This window comes from Falco biarmicus, chromosome 4 (genome assembly GCF_023638135.1).
Source record: "Falco biarmicus isolate bFalBia1 chromosome 4, bFalBia1.pri, whole genome shotgun sequence".
Lineage (NCBI taxonomy): Eukaryota > Metazoa > Chordata > Aves > Falconiformes > Falconidae > Falco > Falco biarmicus.
The window spans coordinates 15742183-15766592 of NC_079291.1; the positions used below are offsets into that span (position 1 = coordinate 15742183).

The 24410-nt window shown below is 41.7% G+C and overlaps 2 protein-coding genes and 1 long non-coding RNA gene across 8 annotated transcripts in view; 2 read left to right on the forward strand and 1 right to left on the reverse strand.

Annotated features, from left to right (window-relative positions):
• ZDHHC3 (zinc finger DHHC-type palmitoyltransferase 3) overlaps nucleotides 1-3249 on the reverse strand; it is a 36616-nt gene extending 33367 nt beyond the window's left edge. For 3 of the 5 annotated variants that reach the window (XM_056338277.1, XM_056338282.1, XM_056338280.1), the window contains exon 1: nucleotides 1039-1221. The gene's annotated coding sequence lies outside the window, so the exon portion shown is untranslated. Of the gene's footprint in view, nucleotides 1-1038; nucleotides 1222-1253; nucleotides 1399-3057 lie in introns of those variants that run through there. The other 2 variants (XM_056338279.1, XM_056338278.1) reach the window with 2 other exon arrangements.
• Nucleotides 1546-2725, forward strand: LOC130149042 (uncharacterized). Of its 2 annotated transcripts, XR_008821760.1 has the most exons (3): nucleotides 1581-2091; nucleotides 2181-2378; nucleotides 2488-2725. It is a non-coding gene; the product is annotated as an uncharacterized LOC130149042 (long non-coding RNA). The 2 variants fall into 2 exon arrangements; XR_008821759.1 differs by having other exon boundaries at nucleotides 1546-2378.
• Nucleotides 3250-3376: 127 nt separating the features above from the next.
• Nucleotides 3377-24208, forward strand: EXOSC7 (exosome component 7). The gene is made up of 8 exons (XM_056338276.1): nucleotides 3377-3520; nucleotides 4549-4650; nucleotides 5076-5170; nucleotides 10477-10642; nucleotides 15074-15144; nucleotides 19747-19870; nucleotides 20819-20974; nucleotides 24073-24208. Exons 1-8 carry the CDS (start codon nucleotides 3464-3466, stop codon nucleotides 24175-24177), a joined length of 876 nt encoding a protein of 291 aa, XP_056194251.1. The 5' UTR covers nucleotides 3377-3463; the 3' UTR covers nucleotides 24178-24208.
• The last annotated feature ends 202 nt before the right edge of the window (nucleotides 24209-24410 follow it).

A 24410-nucleotide genomic window follows, 5' to 3' on the forward strand; every position in this document is an offset into this window, starting at 1 on the left:
AAATCTAAACAAGCTCTGGTGTCCACCTGGCATCCCTCACTGGCATGCACGCAGCAGGAGAGGCCATCAGAGACCAGACTGCTGCCTCCTCCTCCCCCAAGCCTGTTTTCTTGAAAACTGTTTTTTAATGAGCCATCATGAGCTCCTGCTTCTTCTCAAAAATTACTTTTCAGAAGCACTCCAGTAATACTTGGACGCTGCTGTTTAAAAACAGACCAGATTACTTCCTATTAACATATAACTCTCCATCCATTCCAACTAAACCCGCCACAGTGCAGCGCCATGGTTTCAACACAGATCACTCCCGATGCAGAAGTCGCAACGGCTCTACGGTCCCATCGGACAGCCGCAGCCAAACGCCGGTGACCACGGCCACCTCTGAAGGCAGAGGGTCCGCTCCACTGTCCAGCCGCTCTCTGACGGGCACGTTTCATCACCGCAACGCATTAACAGGCTGATTACAGGACCCCGTTTGCATCACTGCAACCCAGTAACAGATCACAGGACCCCGACGAAATTGCTGGAGGCTCCGAGTTTAAATTTCCTGCCGAAGGGACATTACGCTGCTCTGAACGGCCCCCGGAGCAAAGCTACATCACGTATTTAGCCCAGTATTATTTAACATATTTAGCCTCACAGTATTTACAGCCCAGCGCTGGAAGCCGGCGGATCAGAAGGCGGCGAGGGGCGAGCGGGAGCCCACCTCCCGTTTACCGACCGATGCCAACAGCCCCTGGGGACGCCGCTGCGGGACGCGACGCGACTCGGCGCCTGCCCGGGGCCCCGGGCGAGGGGCTGCGCGGGGCGCGCTTGGCGGCGCGGCGCAGGCGGCGGGCGCGGCCCCCGCCTCAGCCCTGGCGGCGCGGTGGGATGGCCGGGCCGCGCCGCTCCGCTCTGCTCCCCCCGCGGCGGGCAACGACGGCCCGCTTCCACCGCCCCCCGCCCGCCAGCACGCACCTGCCCGCGCGGGGGCGGCGCGGCACGGCACGGCACGGCACGGCACGGCGCCCCCTCCGCGCTGTCAGCCGCACCACCTACCCCACAGGCCGCCGCCGGTCCGCCGCACAACCCGCCGCCGCCGCCACCCCCGCACCGCGCGAGCGCACGCCGCCAACGCCGCCACGCAGCGACCCGCCGGCCAAGGCTGCCCCGCGCGGCGCCGCGCCCCATCCGCCCCGGGGAGCCCGCGCAGCGGCACGGCACAGCACGGCACCCCCCGCCGCCGCCGCCGCCCTCCCCCCGCCGCCCCTTACGCTGGCTCGGCGAGGAGGTGGGGCGGCCGCCGGGAGGAACCAGGAAGTGAGCGGCGGCGGCGGCCGCGCACCCCTTGGCCTTCCCGGCCCGGCCCGGTCCGTCCCCGCCCCGCGGCCGGGCGCGGCGCGGCGCGGGGGGTCCCCCGGCCCCGGGGCGGGCGGCGGCGCCGCGCCCGGCGGGGTCGGCCCAGCCGCCTGGGTGCCGCAGAGCCCCGTGCGGCCGGGGCGCGCCGGTGCCTGGTGCGCCTTTACGTCCCGGGCGTGCGGCGGGGGAGGGAAATGCGGGTTTTGAGGAAAAAAAAAATTATTTTTTTTTTTTTTTAAAAAACATGGGGACAGATGTGCTTCACTGCGCGCCTCTGCGCCCCGGACAAGTTCGGGTGGTTTTGGTCTGCAAGTAGGCAAAGTCCTGCCGCGTCCTGAAGGACAGAGCAGCAGTTAAGTTCGCTTGACACCCTCCGTCTGCCGCTTACGGCCTCACCGGGCATTAATCATGTGGTGCGAATTTTTATATTCCCGGTGGTTCCCTCCGGCTGGCTTTATTTCAGCCAACGCATGTCATCCATTTACCACAATAAGGCTAGAGGAAAAGACATTGCTTTGCTTTTATTAAAAAAAACCAGCCCCACAACTGGCATGCTTTTCGTCTGATAACCTTCGCTGGTGCCTTGTGTCAGAGAAGGGAGTTTGAATGCACTAGTGCTTTTTAAAGCAAGGGGATGCCATCTGCCCTCCCTGAGGAAAAACAAGCCAGAGCCAGGCTTCTCCAGCCTTTGGAAAACAGCTGCCTGCATGTAAACAAGATCTGCTATGTGAGGACACAAGAACTGCGCTGCAGGTCAGACAAAGGGTCCACCTGCGCTGGATGGCAGCACTAGCAGGTGTTCTTTGGAAAGCACATTTAAACCAGGCCCCTTTCCTCCACAGGCACTGCCTTTGCCTGGCACTCCCCTGGAGAAGGAGGCCTGCCCCTGTGCACCTCTCAGGTAAGCAGGGAGGATGAGCTGCCCAAACCTCGGCTCCCAGTTCAGTCAGGCTCCACTGCTGGCTCTCCCCACTGAGAAGCCGTAAGTGATCTCCATGCAACAACCCTGGCGGCAGAAACTTGACTGCTTTTGGATGCAGGTAAGCCATGGGATGCATCCCAGAAATGCATCCACTCAGCTCCAACTGCTAATGGACCAGACCAGAGCTAGCCCCAACTAAAACCTCCTGAACATCTCTCACTCTTCAGGTTTGCTCCCACTACGTTGTATTGCCTGCTCAAGGGGGCACAGCCAGAGACACTGCATGTTTAATTGAGCAAGGAGTCTCAGAGAGGAGAGCAAGAAGCACCTGAATAATCTCCAGCAGTGTACTGGGTAATCCTTGGAAGCCACAGGTCATTCTCACCCAAGCAAGTACTGGCGCAAAGTCAGACAGCAACTTTTAAAGTAATTTAAAAATTTAAAAATAAAAGAGCTGTGCAAAAATGCGTGAAACGTAACAAGTGGTTAATGTTGTGAAACTTTCAATTAAGGCTGTCAGAAAATCCCCCCTTAATTACCTTTTAATATATAGTATGAGGTTTTAATTATATATTCCATGCTACTTTCCCAGGGATATCTGGCACAGCACCAACCGCACTCTCCTCACGACAGCATTTGGTTTCTTCACTGCTCCTACACCAACCTGCCCCGGGCACTGCACCTCGCTCAGAACTTTTTCTGAGGTAAAAACCTCGGGTTTTTTGCGGGGTCTACCACTCCGCGAGCCCTTCCCCAGCACTGGGGTATTTCCACAGCCTCCTTCAGGAGCTTTTTACCTTGGCACAGAGCAGACAGAGAGCCGGCACTGCCCCTTTGTTTTACCATGAGTGTCAGCTTCTCGAAGGGGACGTTACTCGCGACGCAGGGTGCTCAGTGGGCGCCACGTCCACAGCGGTGCGCCTTACTCCCTGGGGAAAGCCTTCCGTGGGGAGGCTGACGGCCGCACACCCCGCATCGCCTGTAAGAAGGGGGAGACCCCCACCCCGCTGCCGCTCGGCGGGCAGAACGGCAGTTATGGCGACCCGGGAGCTTTCCCGCCCGGGGCGCGCGGGAGCGGAGCACTGTGCAGGCGCGGGGTCGGCCCCGCCCCCTCCCTGGTGTGGCGACGGCCGTTGCCAGTGGCGGCGGCTCGCGGGTGCCGGAAGCGGAAGTGCGGGAGGCGTTCTTCCGGCGGCGGGAGGAATGGCGTCCGTGGTGCTGAGTGAGGCGGAGAAGCTCTACATCGTACATGGCGTCCAGGTAGCGGCACTGGCGGCGGGCGCCTTGTGGGAGGTTCCCGGGCGGCGTGGAGACGGCAGATCAGGCCCGGGGAGCGGGAAGTCATTCAGACCGGCCGGTGACAGCGTTGCCCGGTGAGGCATGAGGCAAGGCCCGTCCCCGCTCCTCCGGGCTTGCTCCCTGTGAGGGCGGGTGGGATGGGAGCGAGTAGACTGGGGAGGAGAAAGAGAGCCTTCCGTTACCTGGTGCCTGGGGGCAAATCTCTGGGGTAATAATCATGCAAGCACACTGAGAACAGAGCATCTGAACAGAAAGCAGGCTGAAAACAGGACGTGGGTTTGTTTTTTTCATTTTTCGGTCTCCTTTTTTGCCCTTCTTCCCTTGCTCTTTCTCAAAATTTTGCTGTTGTATGGAGTTTTAGTCTCTCACTAAGCTAAGGAACAGTGAGTGGACCAAAGAGGAAGCGTTAACGACGTCTGGGGAGAAATGCCAAAGATAAATGGACTGTACTTTATGCAAAGTACAGAAACTATTTTAATGCAAAGAAAACTAGTTTTATGGGGACAAGCTGTATAGTATCTGAGGGTGCATATTATCTGTTTTTTAAATACAAACAGATGAAAGCATTTGGAAGGCTGGGGCTTATTTTTGTCTACTGGGTCCTAATTACATAGATATAAAAATACTGAACTTGACTGTTCCAGGAAAGACCCATGTTGTGTTAGGTAAAGTACCTTTTAAAGCCAAGACCTTTACACTTTTGCAGTCTAAAGCTTTCTTTTGAAATTGGAGGGACGTATTGCAGGAGTTCACGTCTGTCTTCAGAGAGCTTGTTATAAGTTGTAGATAAATGAGAGGCAAATGGAAAAGTACCTTTGAGAAGACTCTATTGTACTCTTAAGTGAAAGTTAGTGATGCAGCTATGAGCTGTTGTTTTTATATCCTTTTTACTGCTGTTTGGCACAGGAAAAGGAAACTTTAAAATCACTTACTGTATTTCTTTTCATTACTGAGTCCCTTAAGCACAATATATTGATTGTCATATTTAGGAGGATCTTCGTGTAGATGGTCGTGGCTGTGAAGACTACAGGTGTGCAGAAGTAGAAACAGATGTTGTATCAAACACAAGTGGATCTGCAAGGGTAAAGCTGGTAGGTAAATGTAGGGATTCTGTAACTTGCTGATGAAACTTCTGGTTAGAGTGAAACAAAACTACTTCTGGCATGTGTTGACTCTGAAGAAGATAAATGTACTGTGCAATATTATAAAGGCTCTGCAGAAATAGCGGTTTCGAGAACCAAACAATAGAAGTAGTCATGGATGTTAAGAGTGTTTTTTTAATCTAGAGAAAGCTAATATGTATTGTAACTATTTGAAGAATCTTCTTAGGCTTAATATTGTCCTTCTAAAGCCTTTCCTCTTTTTAAAAAACTTACATTCTTTTAAGTTCGCTCTGATAGAATGATCAGTGCAGATAACTGAAAGGTAGAAATATCAGCTTATGGTAGGCATTTAAATTAAATGAGTAGTTCTGTGCTTGTAATTCCATTTGTGCAATATGTTTTTGTTTTAACAGGGACACACCGATATCTTGGTAGGTGTAAAAGCTGAAATGGGGACACCGAAGTTAGAGAAACCAGATGAAGGTTACCTGGAGTTTTTTGTGGACTGGTTAGTATACTAGAAGACTGACTTGTCAGTTGTCTTTTTTATGATGATAGAATAGAGAAAAATCTCTTTCAAATATTAAGTATTCCAGAAAAAAAGATTTGACTGATACACATTGTTCTTTACTTTGTGTGTGAAAGCAGCGGAAAAAGTTTGAAGTTGTTTTGTACAAATCTGTTTGTTTAAAAACAGAAAAATCCTGACTGTAAACTTCAGATGCAAAAGTTAACTAGAAAATTTAGTTATCGTATTTCATTAACTAAAATGGTAATTTTTTTATCATATTCCTGGCTTTGCGCTACAAATGAATTATTATTTAGCCCTACAGTCTTCACAGTGCTTGCGTTATGAAGGAAGCTAAAAGAAAACTGAGAGCTCTTGTTTTCAGGTTGCTCCGAGATAGCATAGTGACAGCTCAGTGTTTTCCAGACTGTCTGCTGTCTGAAACTGCAGTTATCTGTGTCTTGCAGACTTCCTAAATCTGTTCTTTATGAAATAGAATGGTCTGGGAACCTCGTAAAAACACTGTCAAGTTAGCTTTTTTGCATGTGACTTTTTTTATTTTTATTAAAAATAAAAAATGTTGCTACTCGGACATTAAACCAATATATCATTAGTAAAGCTAAGGTATGAGAGCTGCTAAGTAGGAGGTGTATATCTGATAATCTTTCTGACCTAACTGGCTATGTGTGCCTTAACGTTTTTAGCTCTGCCACATTATGCAGCTTTATCTAAGACTGCCTCTGTACATCACGATGTACTAGTTAACTGTGGAAACCTAACGGTTTGTAGAGAGAAGGGCTCACCTGTGAATTAGTGGTTTGTCTATGATTACTGTTCAAAAAATGTCAGACAGGAAGAGACAATACTCTCAAATATGGTCCTGCCATTAGAGGGCATTAGAGCTTGACTGCTTTATGAAACTCATGCGTGAAATATCCTAAATAGTGCCCGCTTTGTTCTGGTTGTTTCTATATAAAGAAAATCTACTGACAGCAGGGACATTTCCTTACTGAAAGAAGTGGTCTGTGGGAATTTGCAGTTCTGTGACACTTCTTTCATGTGTAAATAACCATTAGAAAAACTCCAACTCATTAGATTCATGTTAGGTTGTATTTTCTAACTGAGATGGGAGTAGATGTGCAGTAATGTATTGTCCAAGGTGACCCCTAGCCTCCAGAAAGATCCCAAAGACATAATGTGAAGTGGAGGCAGCTTGTTCTGTGTAAAGGGAAATGAGAGGCTGCGAGTCAGTACTCTGATGCTTTTGCAGGCTGCCACTGGGTGGTAGTAAATGAGCGTGGTTTGATGCCTTGCATCTCCTGGTGAAGTTGCTGTATGTTCTACTTGGCTTTTATATTGTTGAAACTAGTAATAAAAACTCAGACTGCAGTGTTTGCTATCGTAATTTGCTTGTTTCCTGAAACCTCTGTGGTTTCTTGTACTGCTGAAAATAATCGCTTGCTGGATCATGTATATAGTTCTCTTCTCCAAAATTCCATTTCTCTTCACTCTGGTCGGAGTCATTAACCTAAAATCTTGAGAAGCACATTTAGTCCCATTTTGAGACAGGCTTTAATGTGTGTCTCTGGAAGAGATGATTTTTGGGGCACTTATTTGTGATACTAGAAATTAATTATCACAGAACAAATCCATGTCCTATGTGATGTCCTTACGTCACTTACCAGCACTGGAGAAGAGTCATTCTGGCTGTTGATGTTGAAAGCCTGTGGTGTCTTGCTTTTCTCATGTTTTAGGGCTGTTCTAATACTGACTTGTTAGGGGTGTGTTTGTTTTTTGACTGAGGCAAAGATTTATCATTTTCAAAGTGTAAGAAATAACACGCACAAAAAGCAGGCATCTGAATTTGAGTGCATTAAATTTTGTCTGTGGATTTAGGGAAGCAAGGAATGTATTTGTCCAAGTCTGACCATCTGTTCCTCCACTTTGAAGGCCAGACATGATTTTGTTCCAGCTGGGAAAGTGGGCCTATTTGTGATCCCTGCATGGGAGTCTGGATCAGATAGGATCTTAAATTTATAGATGAAAGGCAATTATTCAAATCATGAGAGATGACAGTATTGCAGAACAGCCACATCAGCATGCCTTTAGGTGATCCTCAGATATTGTTCCATTGTGTTTTGCGGGGAAAAATATTAATTTCAAACAAGTTTCAGTGCAGTCACTGAAGGTATCACTTGACTGGTGGCTGCAGGAGAGGAGCCTTTCTCCCCTTCTCTCTCTCCTACCATAAACCTATTATCATGGCAACTGTTCTATGCAGAGGCAAACTAATGAGTTCTGACATAATAAAATGTCTTTACAGGTTTTTTTAGGGTACTTCCTCCATTAAAGATGCATTGTTTGTAATGGATGGGATCAAGATCAGTTTTCAGATCCAAATACCAGCTGATGCTTGAGTGAAAGTTTCAAACTCTGTAAGGAGATGTTCTTTTTGATGGGAGGTGTGGTGACATGCCTGACCAGGCAAAGACCTGAATCAGTAACCCCATGTTAGTAGAGTTACCAGTTTGAGTAGACCAAACCCTTGTTAGCCCAATTCTTTGTAGGGTCATGACCTTAAATATCACCATAATCATATTAATATGCTTAGACAGCATCTGGACCTGAATTCAGATCTATTTCTGGGGCTGCCTTGGCAGTCCTGATACATCATAAACGTGATGCTTTCTGGCTGCCTTCTGGTAGAGTGGAATAATAGTTTGGTGACTAACTTACGCTGATTCTGAAACATTAAATCTGTCGTCTTGTTTTAAATGGTTACATGTTTCTTTTGGTGCAAGAATAGAAATCTGGTATTGGTTACTTGAAGTAAATACAGCTTTAAGTGAAGAGTATCTTCTGTGTTATGAAGTCTTTGTATACCAGGGAAATGGCTGTAAGCTTTTGTTTAATTAACTATTTTATTTCTGCTATGACTACTTACATTGTAGATTATGGTATATTAATGGCCTGAGAAATAGATGAGAAGTACTTAACTACAGTGAGAGAAAGGTTTTGACTAGTAACAGCAAGGGTTTTGAGATCTGTGGTAGAAGTATCATTATGCCTTAGGAGGAGTCTTGATTGTTAGACCATGTGACACAAATGTGACTTTAAAGACTTTCAGAACCTTTCTGTTTGGGAGTAGAAATTCTGTGCTCCACCTGGCCACTACCAAGTTCTTTCTGTGCTCCATAAAAGAAGGGTTTTTTGGCGTTTTCTCTTACTAATGTGCTAGGCAACCCCTTTTCAAATTATACCCAGTGTAAATTACTGCAGTAGTCTGTGAGCATTAGGTGGCAGTATTTACCATATAGTTATTATAATAGTACCCTGCTAACTTTACTACTTTGATTGCAAGGAACTGAAGTGTTAAAATAATAATGGAATTAAGATGCAGTGAGACTTGCAATGGTATTGAGTCTTACATTCTTTCTGTTCACTGTCAAATCATCCATTTATAATTAAAAAAGACAACATTTGATGAAACCTTCTGTATAGGAATAATATGGTATAGATTGAGGTTTGTAGAATTCTTTTCAACTTACCAGAGCAATCGTAGCGCTTGTGTAACTAAACAGAACATTTGAAACAGAGTGATTTACTTAACTTGCATAAAAGCTGCTTCCATGGATAAGCGCTTGTTTAATACAACCTGAAGACCCGATTCAGCATATTTCCAGAATTAAATTATACTTAGATATGGTCCTATCTTATAAAATTGTTGTCCATTGTTAATGCAACTGTGAATAATATAGTGTGTCACACTTGCGGTGCTTATTCATGTGGCGCATGTAGTCTGGAAGCATATGTCAGTGCTTGATTGGCAGTAATTTATTTTTTTTAAAGCATGTATAGTGTTGTCTGTTTATAGTAGCAGCAAAAAAAAACTTTTGTAAAATTCTGTAGCTCTTCCTGACATTCTGAGTTTTTATCAGTTCTGCAAAAGAGTAAGTTTGGAGAATTACTGTGAGGTAATTCTTACAAGTAATAATAATAATAAGTAATTATGTGTAAGCTTATGGGCTCTGCAGTCTTGTTGATACAGCTCACTTGGTTTAAGTCATTAACTCTTCAGTTGTTGTTTTAAAGGTGAAGGGATTATATTTCAAGACTTTGTTTTCTGCTGTATGTTTGTATTCCTGCAGTGTGCCTGTTGGAAGAGCTAAGGTTTTTGTTCGTTATATAAACACAAAACATACATGAGAAATCTGCACCGGAAGGTGCCCAGCCACGAGAATGCAAAGCTTTGCTATTGTAGATTTTGAACATATCAAAACTACTTCTATGGAGTTGCCTCCTTTCCTGTGTTCTGTAAGGAGAAATTAATTTGGGGGAGGTCTGACCAGTTTATTCAAAAACGAGATCCACTATGTGTGCCACAGGTCCACAGCTTGAGAATGCTCTTGCCTTCTCTATAAACCAGAGGTTGGGTTCAGTATATTTGTTATTTTGCTGTATATGCGTCTTTGGATGTTTGTGCTGTATTGTGTTGTGACTTAGAGGTGGGAGTTTTTTGTTTGTTGGTTGGTTTTGTGTGTGTGTGGTTGGCTGGTTTTTTGTAGGCCTGTTTTGTTGTTAGAATTCTGTTCTTAGCTGTGTACGACACTACAGCACCCAAGGACTTTCTTGCATGACTGCTCATAAACAAAGTTTGTTGTGTTGGAATCAAGGAAGTGAAGACCATGTGCTTTTGTCAGATCCCTTCTGGAAAAAATGTTCTTTAGTTGCTTCTCTCCATAAGCTGCAGTTGCTGAAAATAATGAGCTGCTGCCTGTAAATGGCTTGATAGCGGAGGGTACACTCAGTAAAGAAATTACCCATTAAGGTGAGGCATTCATGTCAATTTTTTAAAAAATAAATGCATATTCTACTTGTCATATCATCACATCTTTCTCTTCTTAAACCCCCCCCCTTATTAATTAAACATTCAACTCTTAACAGGTTGCCTTGTTAGCTGTTCTGAGCTTAGTACAGATTTCTCTCACTTGATTTTTGAAAGCAGTGAGGTGGTAGAAGATGACAGTGCTTAAGAAATAATCCCTAAGAATTCACCAACTTTGGTATTGTAACTTGGGGACTGAAGATAGTGGTCTTTAATTAATATCAGAGTTTGTCGCAAAGTGTTGGTGTATTATCTGTATCAAGACGTTTTCTTGTGCAAATTGGAAATAATTTCCTTACAGATAGGATGCTTATTCTTGTACAAATAAATCCTTAGATATTTCTAATGCTTTATATTTAAGAAATTTTCTTTGGCTATTGGCTGCTTCAGAAGTGAAAGTATTTTTTCTTTCTTTATCTAGTTCTGCAAATGCTACTCCTGAATTTGAAGGCCGGGGAGGAGAAGAACTTGGCACAGAGATAGCAAATACACTCTACAGAGTATTTAGCAGTGAGAGCAGTGTAGACTTGAAATCACTTTGTATTAATCCCAGAGAGCACTGCTGGGTTCTCTATGTTGACGTATTGGTAAGTAAGGAAATGAAACAAGGATTCAAGGAGGTTTTTAAAGGTGCTGACAGACTTAGCATAACCATGTGAATTTTCATATGAAAAAAGCTTCTCATAATGTCATATAATGCTTCACAGCGTGAATGGCCATTTTCTTCTGAATCTACCTATAACAGTTACTTGCTATTTCCAGTTTGCTCCTTGTCGACTCTTCTTGATGGCACTGCTCCACTGCAGAGCTAATAAAACACTCAAAATCTGTCTCAGTTAAAAATCAGTGGTCTTATACTGGCAAGGAATCTGCCACTAAAGAAGGCTAAACTTTTTTCCAAGCTAGATGTAACAGCAAATGTATCATTCTAATGAATGTAAGTTAGTATGGGTATATGTTAGCCCTAACATAATAATCCATCCTGTCTACCTCTTTGCACTGTTATCAATACTAATTCAGTAAAGTAAAATAGAAACTTCTCTGGCAGAAGTTACATTTGGCCTAGGCACTTTTTTATGAAAGTTGTATACATGTCTTGAATGTAGAAGAAAAACTGAGTATTTGTTCCCATTAAAAAATGAAACCTGAATTTTATGCATATAAATCTCATGCATGCAGCAGCTCAATTTCCGAACTATGCTACATTTAGAGCACTCTGTCATGGGAATTTAATAGAATTCTGCAAGTCAGACTCTCCTGAGCATTATTTCGAATTCTTTTTAGTCCAAAGTTGAGTTTCTATTTGTCAAATTTGTAACTGAAAATATGTTGAGGGATCTTGCTCACAGGAATCCACTGTCTATGAAATGGTTTGCAAAATATTAAGCTGTATTGCCAAAAAAACCTCCCCAAAACAGGGTTTTGTTAAACAAAACAGGAACATTTAGACTAAGACCTAAACAAATGTGAAAATTAGTCCATTAGGTGTTTAAAAAGCAGTAGCATTAGCCTAATTATAGTAGATATGGTACATACCATGACTTAGGCCGCATACAAAATGATCAAATCTGTACCCCTGCTGAGTGCTTTAACAGTCCTAGTCACCAAGGCGTAGTTTAAATGGAGCTTGGCATAGTTTAAATGAGAATGAAGAGCTAGTTCTGTGAAATCACACCAGGGCCTTTAGTTCCTAGGTAATTACAAGCAGAGGTATAGAATATTAAATGCTGTGCTTATTTAAGCAATCTACCACTTAACACTGTATAAACACTGCATAAACGAAGATTTTTGTAAAGCTGACTGCTGCAGAAACAGTTCTGTATAGCTTTCATATGAGGTATAACTGGTCATTATTTGATTCTTCCTGGACAAATGTGTTGATTGTCCACAGCTACAGAGAAAACCAGCCTTGACATCTTTATGCTACTAGTTGTATCAGAATTATGAGTGTCAAGACTTATGATATGTGATTAATTTTACATTTAGCTTTGTTTACAATGCCAATAAAGAATGTGTGCTAGGTTCATATTTAAGACTCTAAACTTGATGAGTCTTTTTAATCTCATATTCTGCAGGATTTTGTGTGTGAGCCATTGAAGAGCCTCTCAGTACAGTTAGAACAAGATCCTGTTAACATTTGTCTCTTATTCTGTCCACCCCTTTTTTTTTCCAACCCAGGCCTCTGTATTTTCACTTTTTTGAGGTATTTGTACTGTTTATTTCTCTAAATAGAAGACATGTATATCACATGTGCTAGTTTATACTTGGTGTAGGTGCTTGATGCCTATAGATTTTCCTGAAGTTGCTCTTGCTGAATCATTCCTATAGAACTCTATTTTCATAGTACATAGTGGAAGCATGACACTTGTGCTAATATAAGGTACAAGTCCTATTATTCATCATTTGAAGGAGGCAGATTCTAAATATAATAACAATGCTTACTGAGAGTCCTTTGGATGATGTTTTCCTTCAGTATTCCTGGAAATTGTTCAGTGGTGTTTGTGTTGCATAGTTAAGTTAGAGGGAAAATAAGCCTTAAATCTGTTGTAAGTGAAAATACTGGTGCCTTGTGGTCAAGTGGGAGGATACCTGCTTTCAAGTCTCTCATTCCAAAAGACAAAAGCCAGAAAAAATGTTATGAACCTGGAGATACTCCATCGCCATGTAATTTAGCCATGCACACTTTGATCAAAGCATCTATATTCAGCATCTGTGTATAAACAAAATTTGAGATGGGCAACCTTAAAAGAGGAAACAGTATATTTTACATAGTCATACAGCTTTATCAATTAAAAAATCTCTTAAGTATTTTCTAGTGGTCAGTGTACTTGGGAGGTGCTATAGTTGTGTACAGTCAGACTGGAAAGAAAATAACTTCAAGTATACATGCCACAAAGATGCAGACATATGGACATACATCGATTTCAAAATATATGCATTCTTTCTCAATAATAGTGGCATTGCACATTAGAAGAGGAGCTTGTGGAGATACATGGTACTGCAAAATCATAATCCTGTTTTCACCCATTCTGTTTCCCTCTATTTCTTTTCTATTCTAAGTCATGGATGTCAGAAATGAGCTTTTAGACATTTTTGGGGGTGTTCTTGATACATGTATACCCTTCTCCATATAATTTGCCTCAGCAGCCTGCCGTGCTGAGCAAGGAGATCATAGTGTGCAATCTCTTTTCATTCCCCACCCGATCACAGTACATTGTGTGTTGGGGGGTGTGGGTGTGTGCATTAGATTCTGTTGAAATTTTAGCAATTCACTACTGAGCATCCCTCAGAGGATTTCCTCATCTTCTCTATCCACCCCCATCTGCCAGCCCTACCCCGTTTGGAAATAAAGCATTAGAAATTTGTCCTTTTGGAGGAAAAATTTCTTCAAATAAGGCAAGGTCTGCAATATTTTCTCTTTTCCCACTCCTGATAACTTTTTCATTTGCATATCAGTAAATTAAAAGCAGACTTTTCTAAAGACTCCTTTGCTTCCCGTAGCTCAGAGCTGTGCAAACTTCCTTAGTCCTTAACAAGAAAAAAAATAAAATCAGGGGGGATCTCAGTACAAGGTGCTTCAGCTGAGAAGAGCGTTCATTTCTTTGTGGAGGAATTGTTGTACTGTGCTTGATGCAGGTTGTGTTCCTCGCCTTTAGGTGCCACTAATACAGATAAGGCTTTAGAACAGCAGCCAGAACATAAGCCTAGCAACAGTACAGGCACATCACATTATTGTGTTTTAATAACAGAGATACTGTGGGGCTTATTGTGTTATCCAGTAAAATCCGATATGACTGAAAGCAGCAAGTTAACCTCTGTATCCAGCAGCTGTTTGCAAAGAAATAATCTGATCACCTTTGTATTTAGCTTTCTATCCCAACTTTGGTCATTCTTTTTATACAATTCAGTCAGTCTTCATCAAAATAAACTGTCTTTCCAGAGTATCTGATTTACGAATTGCTCCCAGTGTGGGAGTTTATCTCATTTTTAAATAGATTTTGAAGAACAATGAATGCAATCAGTGTTGCAAAACTTGTTTTGCTCTCATCATACATTGATGTAATGGAGAAGCATCCATATGTTCTTGCTGAAGTAGTTTCAAATGCTTGCCGGGGATGTTTGTGTTCAGAGAATAGTACTGGCAGCTGAGAGCAGAGCTTGTCAGAGAATTAACACTAAACTATGGCCAAATACGTGTCTGAGTTGTCTGTCAGCCTAGAGAAGGTATTGGTGGTTATGGGAGTCCTTTTTATCTACGTGCGGTGCTGCTGTTCTCTTTGACTGTTCTTCTAATCTTCATGGGAAGAAACTAAGTTAGATTTCCTCCACACACTTTAATTCAAATGATAGTGTTATCAAGTAGACTTTGACATCAGAATTCCCTTAGATCTTTTTCAGCTACAAGACAGACCCGATGATGACTCCTTTTCCATAAAGAATAGAGAATAAATCACAATGTACCTTCGTAGTTATACCTCCCATAACTACCTTTTCATATCATGTTCTGGGTGACAATTTGCTTTGCAGCTTTGAAAACAATTGTACCAATTGGGTTTGTCCAGCTGATGTTCAAAAGAGACACCTTTTTAAAATATTCAAAAGAGACTCCTTTTTAAAATAAAGTATAGAAAATGGATTGGCTTGATTTAACATTGAGGAATGAATGTGGTGAGTTCATAAAAAAATATTCTGTTCATAGTCTAGTTCAGAGCCTTGTCACAAGAAGAGTAATAACGGCGGTGGTTTCATTTCAGCTTCTATCGTTAAATTGTATTATCAACTTTATTATGAAGTGTGTTAACTCTTTTATTTTGCATGTATAATACAGTTGGCTGGAATCTTAATTTCCTATCTGTTGTTTCTTTTCATAGATAGGCTTTGGAGACAACTTTGTTTTTAAAAAACCTGTTCTGGTTCTTAATTTTGTGCCTTTTCAAGTAGGTTTAAGTAAAATAAAGACTTGGTTTAAAGGCACTAGCCTTATTTTCTTTTAAAGAGATTCTTTTTTTCCTCCCCAGTTATTGGAATGTGGTGGGAACCTCTTTGATGCAATCTCTATCGCAGTGAAGGCAGCTCTCTTTAACACAAGGTAAAGCACAGATCTCATTTTACAGGAGTGAAAAGGCATCGGAAGTGGAAGAGAAGGTATCCTCTGTGAGCTAAGCATTTTTAATGCTTAATTATTTAAATAAGAAATACCTAAGGCAACTTGCATTCAGATACAAGGCAGTCCATTTGCATGTAAGTAACATGAACTAATGTTACTTTAATTCAGTTTTTAATAATTAAGTGTTGTATTGCATTATATGCACAATCAGGCTCACAATATAACTTCTGTTCTGTAGCCCAGATCCAGAAAAAAATTGTCTTAACCATATGGTTTTGTTGCAAGTAGTTGGAGGCCTTGTGGGTTTAAAATAAAAAGTGTTTACTGGTATGCAGTGCTCCTGAATAAGAAGCACTCTGTCAGCGTGACTACTGCTTTGTAACTAGCCCCAGTTTCCCACTTCTGATGTTCTTTCTCATTAACTGTTGGTCTAAAGTTCTGTTTAAAACTACGAGGAATAAACGGTAGTGAGAGATTGTGGGGAGTGGGAAATTATGTGTCTTCAAAAGAACTTTGCCCCATGATTTTTAATTCAAAGAATCAAAGAACAAAATCTAGTAGAACGCATGCTGCAAGTGCTCTGTGTTTGTTTTAACGATAACATTCAATAATATCTTTTGTAATGCTTTTATCTTCTTTAGCTATAGGTAAAAGGGAATACAGAGCTTTGTAGCACCCTTGAGAAAGGACCTAGTGAATGGCTTTGTTATAAAACTTAACGTAGCAAAAGTAGCTAGAAGAGGTGCAAAAGTTAGGCTCAGGCATAAATGTTTTAAAAATTAATCTCAAATTGCTCTTCAGCTGTAGGTTAGAGATCTACTAAAATCACTGTTATGGTTCTGGCTTATTCATCAGGGAATCAGCGCACAGTACTAGAGCTGAAAAAGTACATGCAAGAAGAAGAGTAAAATGCACTTTTGAAGACAGGCAGTGTATCAGGTTATAAAAACTTTAAAAGGAGATAAGGGGAGAATCCATCTGAGACTGCAGCTTGTACATGCTGCTGAGAAATTTCCTGTGTTAATCAGGTTCTCAACAGTAACTTTTAACAGTAGATTGGTTTTTGTAGCATTAAGAAATACTGGCACAAGTGTAATGGCTCACAAAAGACTTGACAGTACGCTAAAGGGAAGAAATGCCTACGTCTCTGTGTGCGAGCTTCCAGGATGCAAAAGTTGTATGGTTGAAACAGTTGCTCCCCTGTGAGTTGTTTTGCAGATCCAAGGCACGTACTTTATTTACAAGATAAGTAGGTCTTTTTTTTCTTATTTCTTTATTCAGAATTCTAGTTCTGAATAGAGAGAAAATCCTATAAAAAGTGGTTAAAACAAATAAATAAAAGGAAATCTGTTCCTTTGGGAACATGGGCCACGTGGAGGGTGTAATTTTTTTAATGATTCTGCTTTATTTTTATTCTTTTGACAGCTGTATCCTTCATATAATCTTTAATCTGTGGGCAAGCATCCACAGTCTTGTGAAAGTCAGATATCAAATCAAAATGTGGTACAGTATGACATGATGCAGAGCCTATTGATTTTTAACCTGTAAAAACCCTGTCTGTTGATTTGGGTGGAGAATACTAATATGTCTGATCTCATACAAGCTTAGAAAGTCAAGAGGTGAAATTCAAAGTGAAAACCTGTAGTCCTCATTCACTATTCCTCTCCCTTTCCCTTGGTACCTACTAAGTTTTCCCTGGATTGACACAAGGTTGTTTAGAGTAGCTGCCCTCTCTCCATAAAATTTTGTTGTCCAAGCAAGATGTCAGTTTGAAGATCACTTCAGAGTAAGTGTTCTGAACTTTGCTTGACATGTGTGTCCCTCTTTGAGTCTTACTTGCCTTTCATAATCTGTTTACAACCAAGGTTTTTTTATAAGTGCTGTGATCTTTGTAAGCTTTGATTGCAGCCTTGGAACAAAGAGCAGCGAGCTCAAGCTGCTATTTTTAATTTGCAGCTACAGATTCTTAGATATTCAGATAGGCATTTGAGAACCTCAACTTCATCCTTAAAATCTTGTTCTAACCATTTTTACAATAGCTATGGACACATTTTTCTTCAGGGCTAAGTAAATCCAAAATCATAACTTAAGGAATTTTGTGCAAGAATTACGGGATTTAAAGCCTTTGTATGCTGACCTGACTCATTGTATCCCCTTCAGGCATGGAACAATGACAATACAACTGTTTTAGGGGGAACATTTGGATCCTTGGAGTTTTGTATTGTTCATTGTGTTCTAAAAACTGTATCAAGATCATGTGCAAAAGATAGCCAATGTCAAACTTTCTTAACTGTGTCTCTAAGGTGTTTAAAGGCTGGATTTGACCATAATGGAGGTAGATAACTGCGAAATGTGCAAGTAGCAGCTGTGCCAGGGCTTGGCATTAAACTTGATCCTGTGGAATGTGCCTGCTTGCAACTGAGGCAACAGAAACTGGGCAAGTTACAAAAGCTACGGGGTTTATTATAACACAGTAGCCTTGCAGATGTGGTTTTTTTCCTGGGCAGCATGGCAGAGGCAGAACTGATACCTGCTTGCAAGGGTAGAACTGGTTTTGCAGTTGTCTGCAAATCTGGGTCTGCAGCACACAGAAAAGAGCATTGCTTTTTATGTGACCAAGTACTGCTGTACTGGCAGATTTCTGCCCTGATTAGCTGCAGGAATCAAAATAGAAAAATAAAAGTTGCAAAGTAAACATGTAAGCTAGCTCTTCAGATAAATCTTCACAAGCCTGGAGAGGAAATCTCCAGTTTTCTGGAAATGTTTTGTGCTACTCTCTTGTTGACTAGTTTTTGTGTGTAAATATCCTCTTTTTATGCAACTATGATGCTTGTGTCTGTTCAGCTGTCTTTTTGCCTCTGCAGTTGTTCTAATCTGTACCTCCCTCATCTGTTCTTGGCCAAAACTGCTCCTTGCAAGCAGTTTTCGGGTATTAATTCTGGCAGCTTTTTCTTGCAGACCAAACATTACTCTGGTTTCATAGCTATTTTAGGATGGGGTAAAAAATTGCCTAATCTCACAGATTTTCTTGAAGATCTTCCTGTTTTTTAAACACTGCTCTGGCATAGATGCTTCTTGTCTAGGCTATTGTCCGTTGTCCTGTGTAGCTTGAGCATTAGTCACCTTGTGATTTAATTCCATCAATTTTTAATAGAATGTTTTTAACTTGAAAATAGGCTTTGATGTATTTCTAGTGAGTTGCAAAGCATTTTGAGTTTCATTTCAGGAAAAAGTACACATCGCAGTTGTTCTGCCTACTGAAAGTTTCAGTTCTGGCTTGGCTCAGGCCAGTGTTCTTGTAGGGAGCTTGTTCTCATTGAAGCAGGGTTAGCTGTTTTGAAGTACTTGCGTCTAGGACTCTTAGCCACAGCTAACTAAAGTACTCTTCCAGGGAACAGCAAAAATCACTTTGTGTTGTTGGGATAAATGTTCACTAAATCAGTCCCTATCTCCTCCTCTTTAAAAGAGATTTGGTACAGAATGCGTAAAAGAATGTAACCTCCAGAGTCTAGTTATGAAATGCAATGCTGCTGTAAGAGTACTAATCTAAAACCAGATTGTGGTTGCACTCCACGTGGTTACTGAAGTTAACTTTCTAGGGATGTCTTGAAATATTTTATGTTTTCAAGTGCAAATGTGTAAAAGTGAGAGCAGTATGGCTGAGCTGTGTCTGGGTTTTACTGGCCAGTGAAGCAAAGTCTCTCAGTTGGTACGCCATGCTAATGGGCACCTGGATAAATGAGCGTTTATAAGATGCTGACATTCCTGGCAGCTTGGAGATACCGTCTTCTACTAAATTGTTTTAAATTACTTCATTCATTATGCTAAGAAAACGGCATTAAATCATCCTGTAAAACTCCCGTTAAATGGCGCTCACAAGTACAGTATATGTACCGCTGATAAGGAGACTGTCTAGCTCATTTGTGAGAGAGCTCATCACTCACAATTGAGGAGAAAGCATTTCTTGGATTTCTGCCTGGGTTTTTATCCCTGGTTGTTGCTTTTGGATATCTGTCCTTAGAGGAGTAGAGTCTTCTGGCTTCTTAAAGAACGAGAATATCTTGCTAAAGAAAAAGGATTTTACTAATGTCTTCTTTCCCTCTAACCCAAATCTTCTTAGTGTCATTCTTCCCTGAATGGCTTTACTACCTGTATTTGCTACTGATGTCACATGCAGTTGCTGTGATTCTGACAACTTCTGCTGTTGTTTGCAAGGTTGGCAACCACACTGCAAAAGGAGTCTTGGTAATTTCTGTCGTGTACATCCAGGCAGGTGTACAAAGAATTGTTCAGAATTGATTTATGCACATTCCAAAAGAATCTCCCAATATGTTAGTGTAAAAACCAGTTCAAATTCTAACTGTCTGAATGATGTACATATGATGAACTTATCCTAAGTATCTTCCAGCTTAGAATGTTTTCTTCCTAGTCTCAGTGAGTTGTTAATACTTCGATAACATTCTGGATTTCTTTCTAAACATTTAGCCTTATTTAGAGGAAAGGGTACTTTCTGGAGTTGAGACTGTATGACAACTGTATTTGTTATTTGTTCTGGCAATGATTTCACACATTTTGTTTCCACAGAATACCCAAAGTGCGTGTTCTGGAGGATGAGGAAGGCTCTAAAGAGATTGAGCTGTCTGATGACCCTTATGATTGTATTCGACTTAATGTGGATGATGTGCCCTGCATCATCACACTAAGCAAAGTAAGCCTGACAGATTTCTGACCTTCTACCTAGAGACTTCAGCTCCACCTGATGTTTATTTTTTTATCTTAGAGATGGAATTTGTGCTACAGAAATAGTCAGCATCTACAATGTATGTACTTGTTCAACTTTGATCTCCTAATTAAGAACTTTTACCAAATAAGGGTTTCTATTTTCCACCTCTGACTTGCAGGTTTCTACTTAAGGCATTCTTAAAATGCATCTTCTTGCATGCAGAAGAGTTGTTTATTATTTTTCATCTACTCCTTGCTCAACATCCAGAGCAGCAGATACTTCAGTATGTTAAAACAAACGGTCATTGTTGTGAGGCGCAGAGGGTGTGTGAGCTACTACACGAGTATTTGTTGCTGGGGACAGAACTCTTGTTTTCATGGTGCAATACTGTCCTTCCCTTTCAAACAGGTTTTTTTTTCCTTTTCTGTATATAGCACACAGCTAACAGTTAATTTGCTGGATGCTGCATTTTTCATTGCAAGCGTTAGTGATTTGCTTAGTTACCTGAAAATTTGTCTGACACTTCTTTTAAGCAAGTTGCATAAACAGTAGAAAGGCCGTCACTGAAGTGAGGGCTCACCTGAGTCTCAGGATGTGTAATTTTCACCTAGGAGGGAGGAAATTCCATGCTTGGAGTTAGGGGGGAAACAGGGGAATATGGGGTTTCATATAGATGGAAGGATGGTCAGAGGGGAAAACAGTATGAATAGTCACATGCTTATCTCATCTCTGTTTTGTATGTACACGCAGTTTGGGGTCAGAGGCTGTTCAGATACTGTGCTGTCAAGTCGGTCTCTGACCACTACCAAAGGGCACACGATATTAGGATGGGAGGCCGTAGATAACTAACAGAGCTGCCACTCACAGTTTAACTTCTTAATAAAGAGCTTAGACAACTGCAAATTAATATGTCATTTTGTCACTAACTTACAGATTGGATATAGGCATGTGGTAGATGCTACCCTTCAGGAAGAAGCCTGCTCTTTGGCCAGCCTGCTTATTTCTGTGACCAGTAAAGGCGCCCTCACTTCTATGAAGAAAATGGGGAAAGGCAGCCTGGATCCTGAGAGTATTTTTGAAATGATGGAGGTAAGGAGTTCTGAGCAGTTACTGTCTTGGGTGATACTGGATGAACTGGAACTTGGGTATATGAAAAGCTGCAGTAAGGACTTTAAGAGCAGAGATCTTGGCGCTTTGATTAGGTGCACAAGGGACTCACTGAACATCACAGTTCCTTTGAAACAGAATCTATATGAATGGATTTTATCTAGAACTTCTAGATGTCTGAAGTGTATGGTGCTCACGTTTGTTTCAGTCAAGTACTTCATGGCTGTAAGACTACAAAACCTAAGTTGATAAACTTTGAGAGTATTTTTAAAGAATATCTTCCCTCTCTCATTGTTAACCTTAAAGACTGAAAGAGCAAAACTTCTAACATGGTAATGTCCCTGTAGAGGTAAAGGTGGTGGTTGGAATTGCTAGTGCAAGGTGTTCTCTTCTAGCACAACTCATTTGTTTTGTGATAAGTTTACTGTTCTCATTTTGCTGTTGGTTTTCTTTGCTCCTTTATTGGGTTTCTGATCTGCCCCTACTTCATGAAAATACTAGTATCTGGATGTTGTTCACATCCACATAAGAATTCTTTTTTAAACCCTTCTTCAGGCTCTTCTTAAATCTGTTCTCCAGTATAAATTCTCATGCCTGGGTTTGGCCTTGAGCATGAGAGAGAAATGGATTCTGAACTTGGACTCAGAATGACAATTAAATACTTCAAACTGGCTCAGTTTCCTAGAGATCCAGAACTAATTTCAGCACAGCTGTAGTGAGGAACGCAGAAATTGGAGCCAAGTTTGAAGACAGTTGGTCTCAAGTGGAAATTACGTGCTGAGTATATATGGCACTTCACTGTTTCATGATGTCAATCCAGAGTGCTAATCTTGGTGGTACCAGTGGGTTTTTTATTTGCATTCGGAGATGTCATTTATCCCCCTTAGTGTGGGTAGAGAGGTGTTACAGCATCCTAAAGAAACCAAATTTCTTATGGACATGTGATGTATCTTCCTTGATGGATTTTGAGTCCAATTCTAATTAAATGTCATAGAAGACTTGAGATTTTGCTTCTGGGGCTGTTATGACGAGATGGGTCCTTATGTCAGATACAGGTTTGTGGTAGAAGCTGGCCTTCATGCAAATTATCTGCACAAAGCTTTGATCGGAGTCTCTATTTTGATCATTGGTTACATCTACATAGAACTCTAAATAGGAAATGAACTTCTGAGTTCCGTTGTATAGCCTACCCTCAAAAGCTGTGCTTGGGATTGTGTAATGCTCATCTAAACACTAATCACAGATGCGTATGGCAGGTAACCATGGGAAATCTTGAAACTGTCTTACTCTGCTTCAGAGCTTTAGTGAATTTGTTGGTGCAAGGAGTTAAAAGCTTAAGTGGATCACCCAGTGAGTTGGGCTGTCTCTCACTTGCTTTGGAAGAAGTCTCCCCTCCTGGATGGTAAGCAGTTTGAAGGAGTGAGGGATAAAGCTGATCAGAAGAAACCAAGATGTTTTCTGGAAGGTCAGAGATTATCTGTTTGACCCTGCCTTAAACTCAGCAGCCTGGTTAGGATACCAAGTAAAACAAAAAGACCTGGGAACGTCCAGTGGAGGAGCTGCATAACCCTTGCTTGACGCCTTTGTTCCCCAATGATTTGGCTGCAGGTCAGAGAGTGTTCAGCTCTCCCTGCCTGGTAGAGAACATATCTAGGACATATACGTTCTAGGACATATGTTGTATATGTTCTAGAACATATCTCTTAGGAAGGCAGCTTCATGGGGAAGTTTCGGGAAGCTGCCAGCGTTAGGCTTTTTTTACTGAGCTTATGATCCAGTCCCATAAGAGAGGCAAGCAAGAGTAAGGTGGTGGCAGTGTTGTGTCAATACCAAAGCTCTGCACAGTTCCTGTTTCCTTTAACGTGGTGTTGGCCTACGTTTGAGAAGAATGCACGAAGTGTATCACCTGTCAGGACTCTGGACTGCTGCTGTGATCTTCGTCCCAGTGCAGAGCTGTAACAGTTCTTGTGCATGCCCCGCTTTATTTAGTATGACTCACAGTGTCTAGGGCTGACAGCTACCCTGCTGCATCAACGCTCTTCCCAGATTTCTTTTGGTACTACAGGCTATATCCTGTCACCTGGTTCTTCGATTAGAAACGTGCCTTATTTTAAGGTTTGTGTGGCCACAGTGGTGGCAGTTGTCATCAACAGATGAGAGAGCTTTGTGGTCAACTGTATGGCATGCATAGACTTTGTTGCATAGATCAGCAGCTAATAAACTCAGTTTAATGTAATCTGTCTTTGGCTTTTTAGGGATAGGTGGGCTCTCTTAATCTCTATGTGGAGTCAATATTTCAGTTTGTTTAGAGAAACCCTGGGAAAGCTGTAACAGGCACCACTGCCTTAAGATCTTCATTTCAGCGTTGCCCAGTGTTTCCCTGTTCTGTAGTTTCCCACAGTACAGTTGTGCATGTAGGAAGAGTGGACACTGGTGTCGGAACTAATCCTGGTGGTTTTCCACTGCTGGAGTTTGTTTCTGTAAATAAAACCTTCTGTTAACTCCGTTAAGATGCTTGGACAGTACAGAATTGCATATCATAGTGAAGAATCTGCACATAGACAGGCAGTGTGTGTTCTGGGCTTCTCTGGTGACATGACAGGGTGTTGAGCTGGTCTAAATTAACTCCGCTGATTCTGAGCACATTCAGAAGAGTTTAATGAACTTTGGATTAGTAGGCTGCTTTGCTGGTCAGGTGTCTCTTGTCCTCTGGCAGCTAGCATATTGTTTCTTATTGCATGTGCTGGCTAATTTGGATGTATGCTTGTGCCTGATGTGAGTTTAATTAGAATTCCTGGGTGATTCAGTGGTGCACAGATCTAGTATAATGATCATGGAGTACTTCTCTGATGAATGGGAGCACTGCCTTTTATGTGTACATTTTTCCAAAACTTAATCAAATTAAAATGGAACTTTGAGCACCATTATTTTTCTTAATTAAAATCATATTTTTATTATACCAGCTGGTGTATATGAACCATTAAAGGGAAAATATTTGTCAAAAGGAAGTGTTCTGTGACAGTTGTTTTCCTCTTAATAAGCATATGTCACAAATTTGGGTTTTTTTCTTTTCATTGCAGACAGGAAAAAGAGTAGGCAAGTCTTTGCACATAGCCCTTCAGAAGATTTTGGATGAAGAAGAGAGCTTGGGGACCTCACGGCAGAAAGTTGGATTTCTAGGATGAGTTTTTATTAAATGATCAAACCTGTTTCTAATTGATTGTGCAATCTTGTCAGTTTGTATATAGGAAAAGGATGGGTTTTGTTCCAGTACCTTTATCCTTCTGGCTAAGAGGCCTTTAAAATGTCTTAAAATTTTAAAGAAACCTACAGTTAAATGCAAATAAGCAAATTTGAGATGCTTTCCATATGGGTAATCGTCCACACCCAGGAAGCACACCAGCACCAATTGGTGCAA

Coding starts and splice junctions, on each gene's coding strand:
- EXOSC7 (XM_056338276.1), top strand. CDS start 3,464: ATGGCGTCCGTGGTGCTGAGTGAGGCGGAGAAGCTCTACATCGTACAT. Junction 3,521..4,548: donor ACATCGTACATGGCGTCCAG/GTAGCGGCACTG, acceptor TGTCATATTTAG/GAGGATCTTCGTGTAGATGG. Junction 5,171..10,476: donor CTGGAGTTTTTTGTGGACTG/GTTAGTATACTA, acceptor TTCTTTATCTAG/TTCTGCAAATGCTACTCCTG.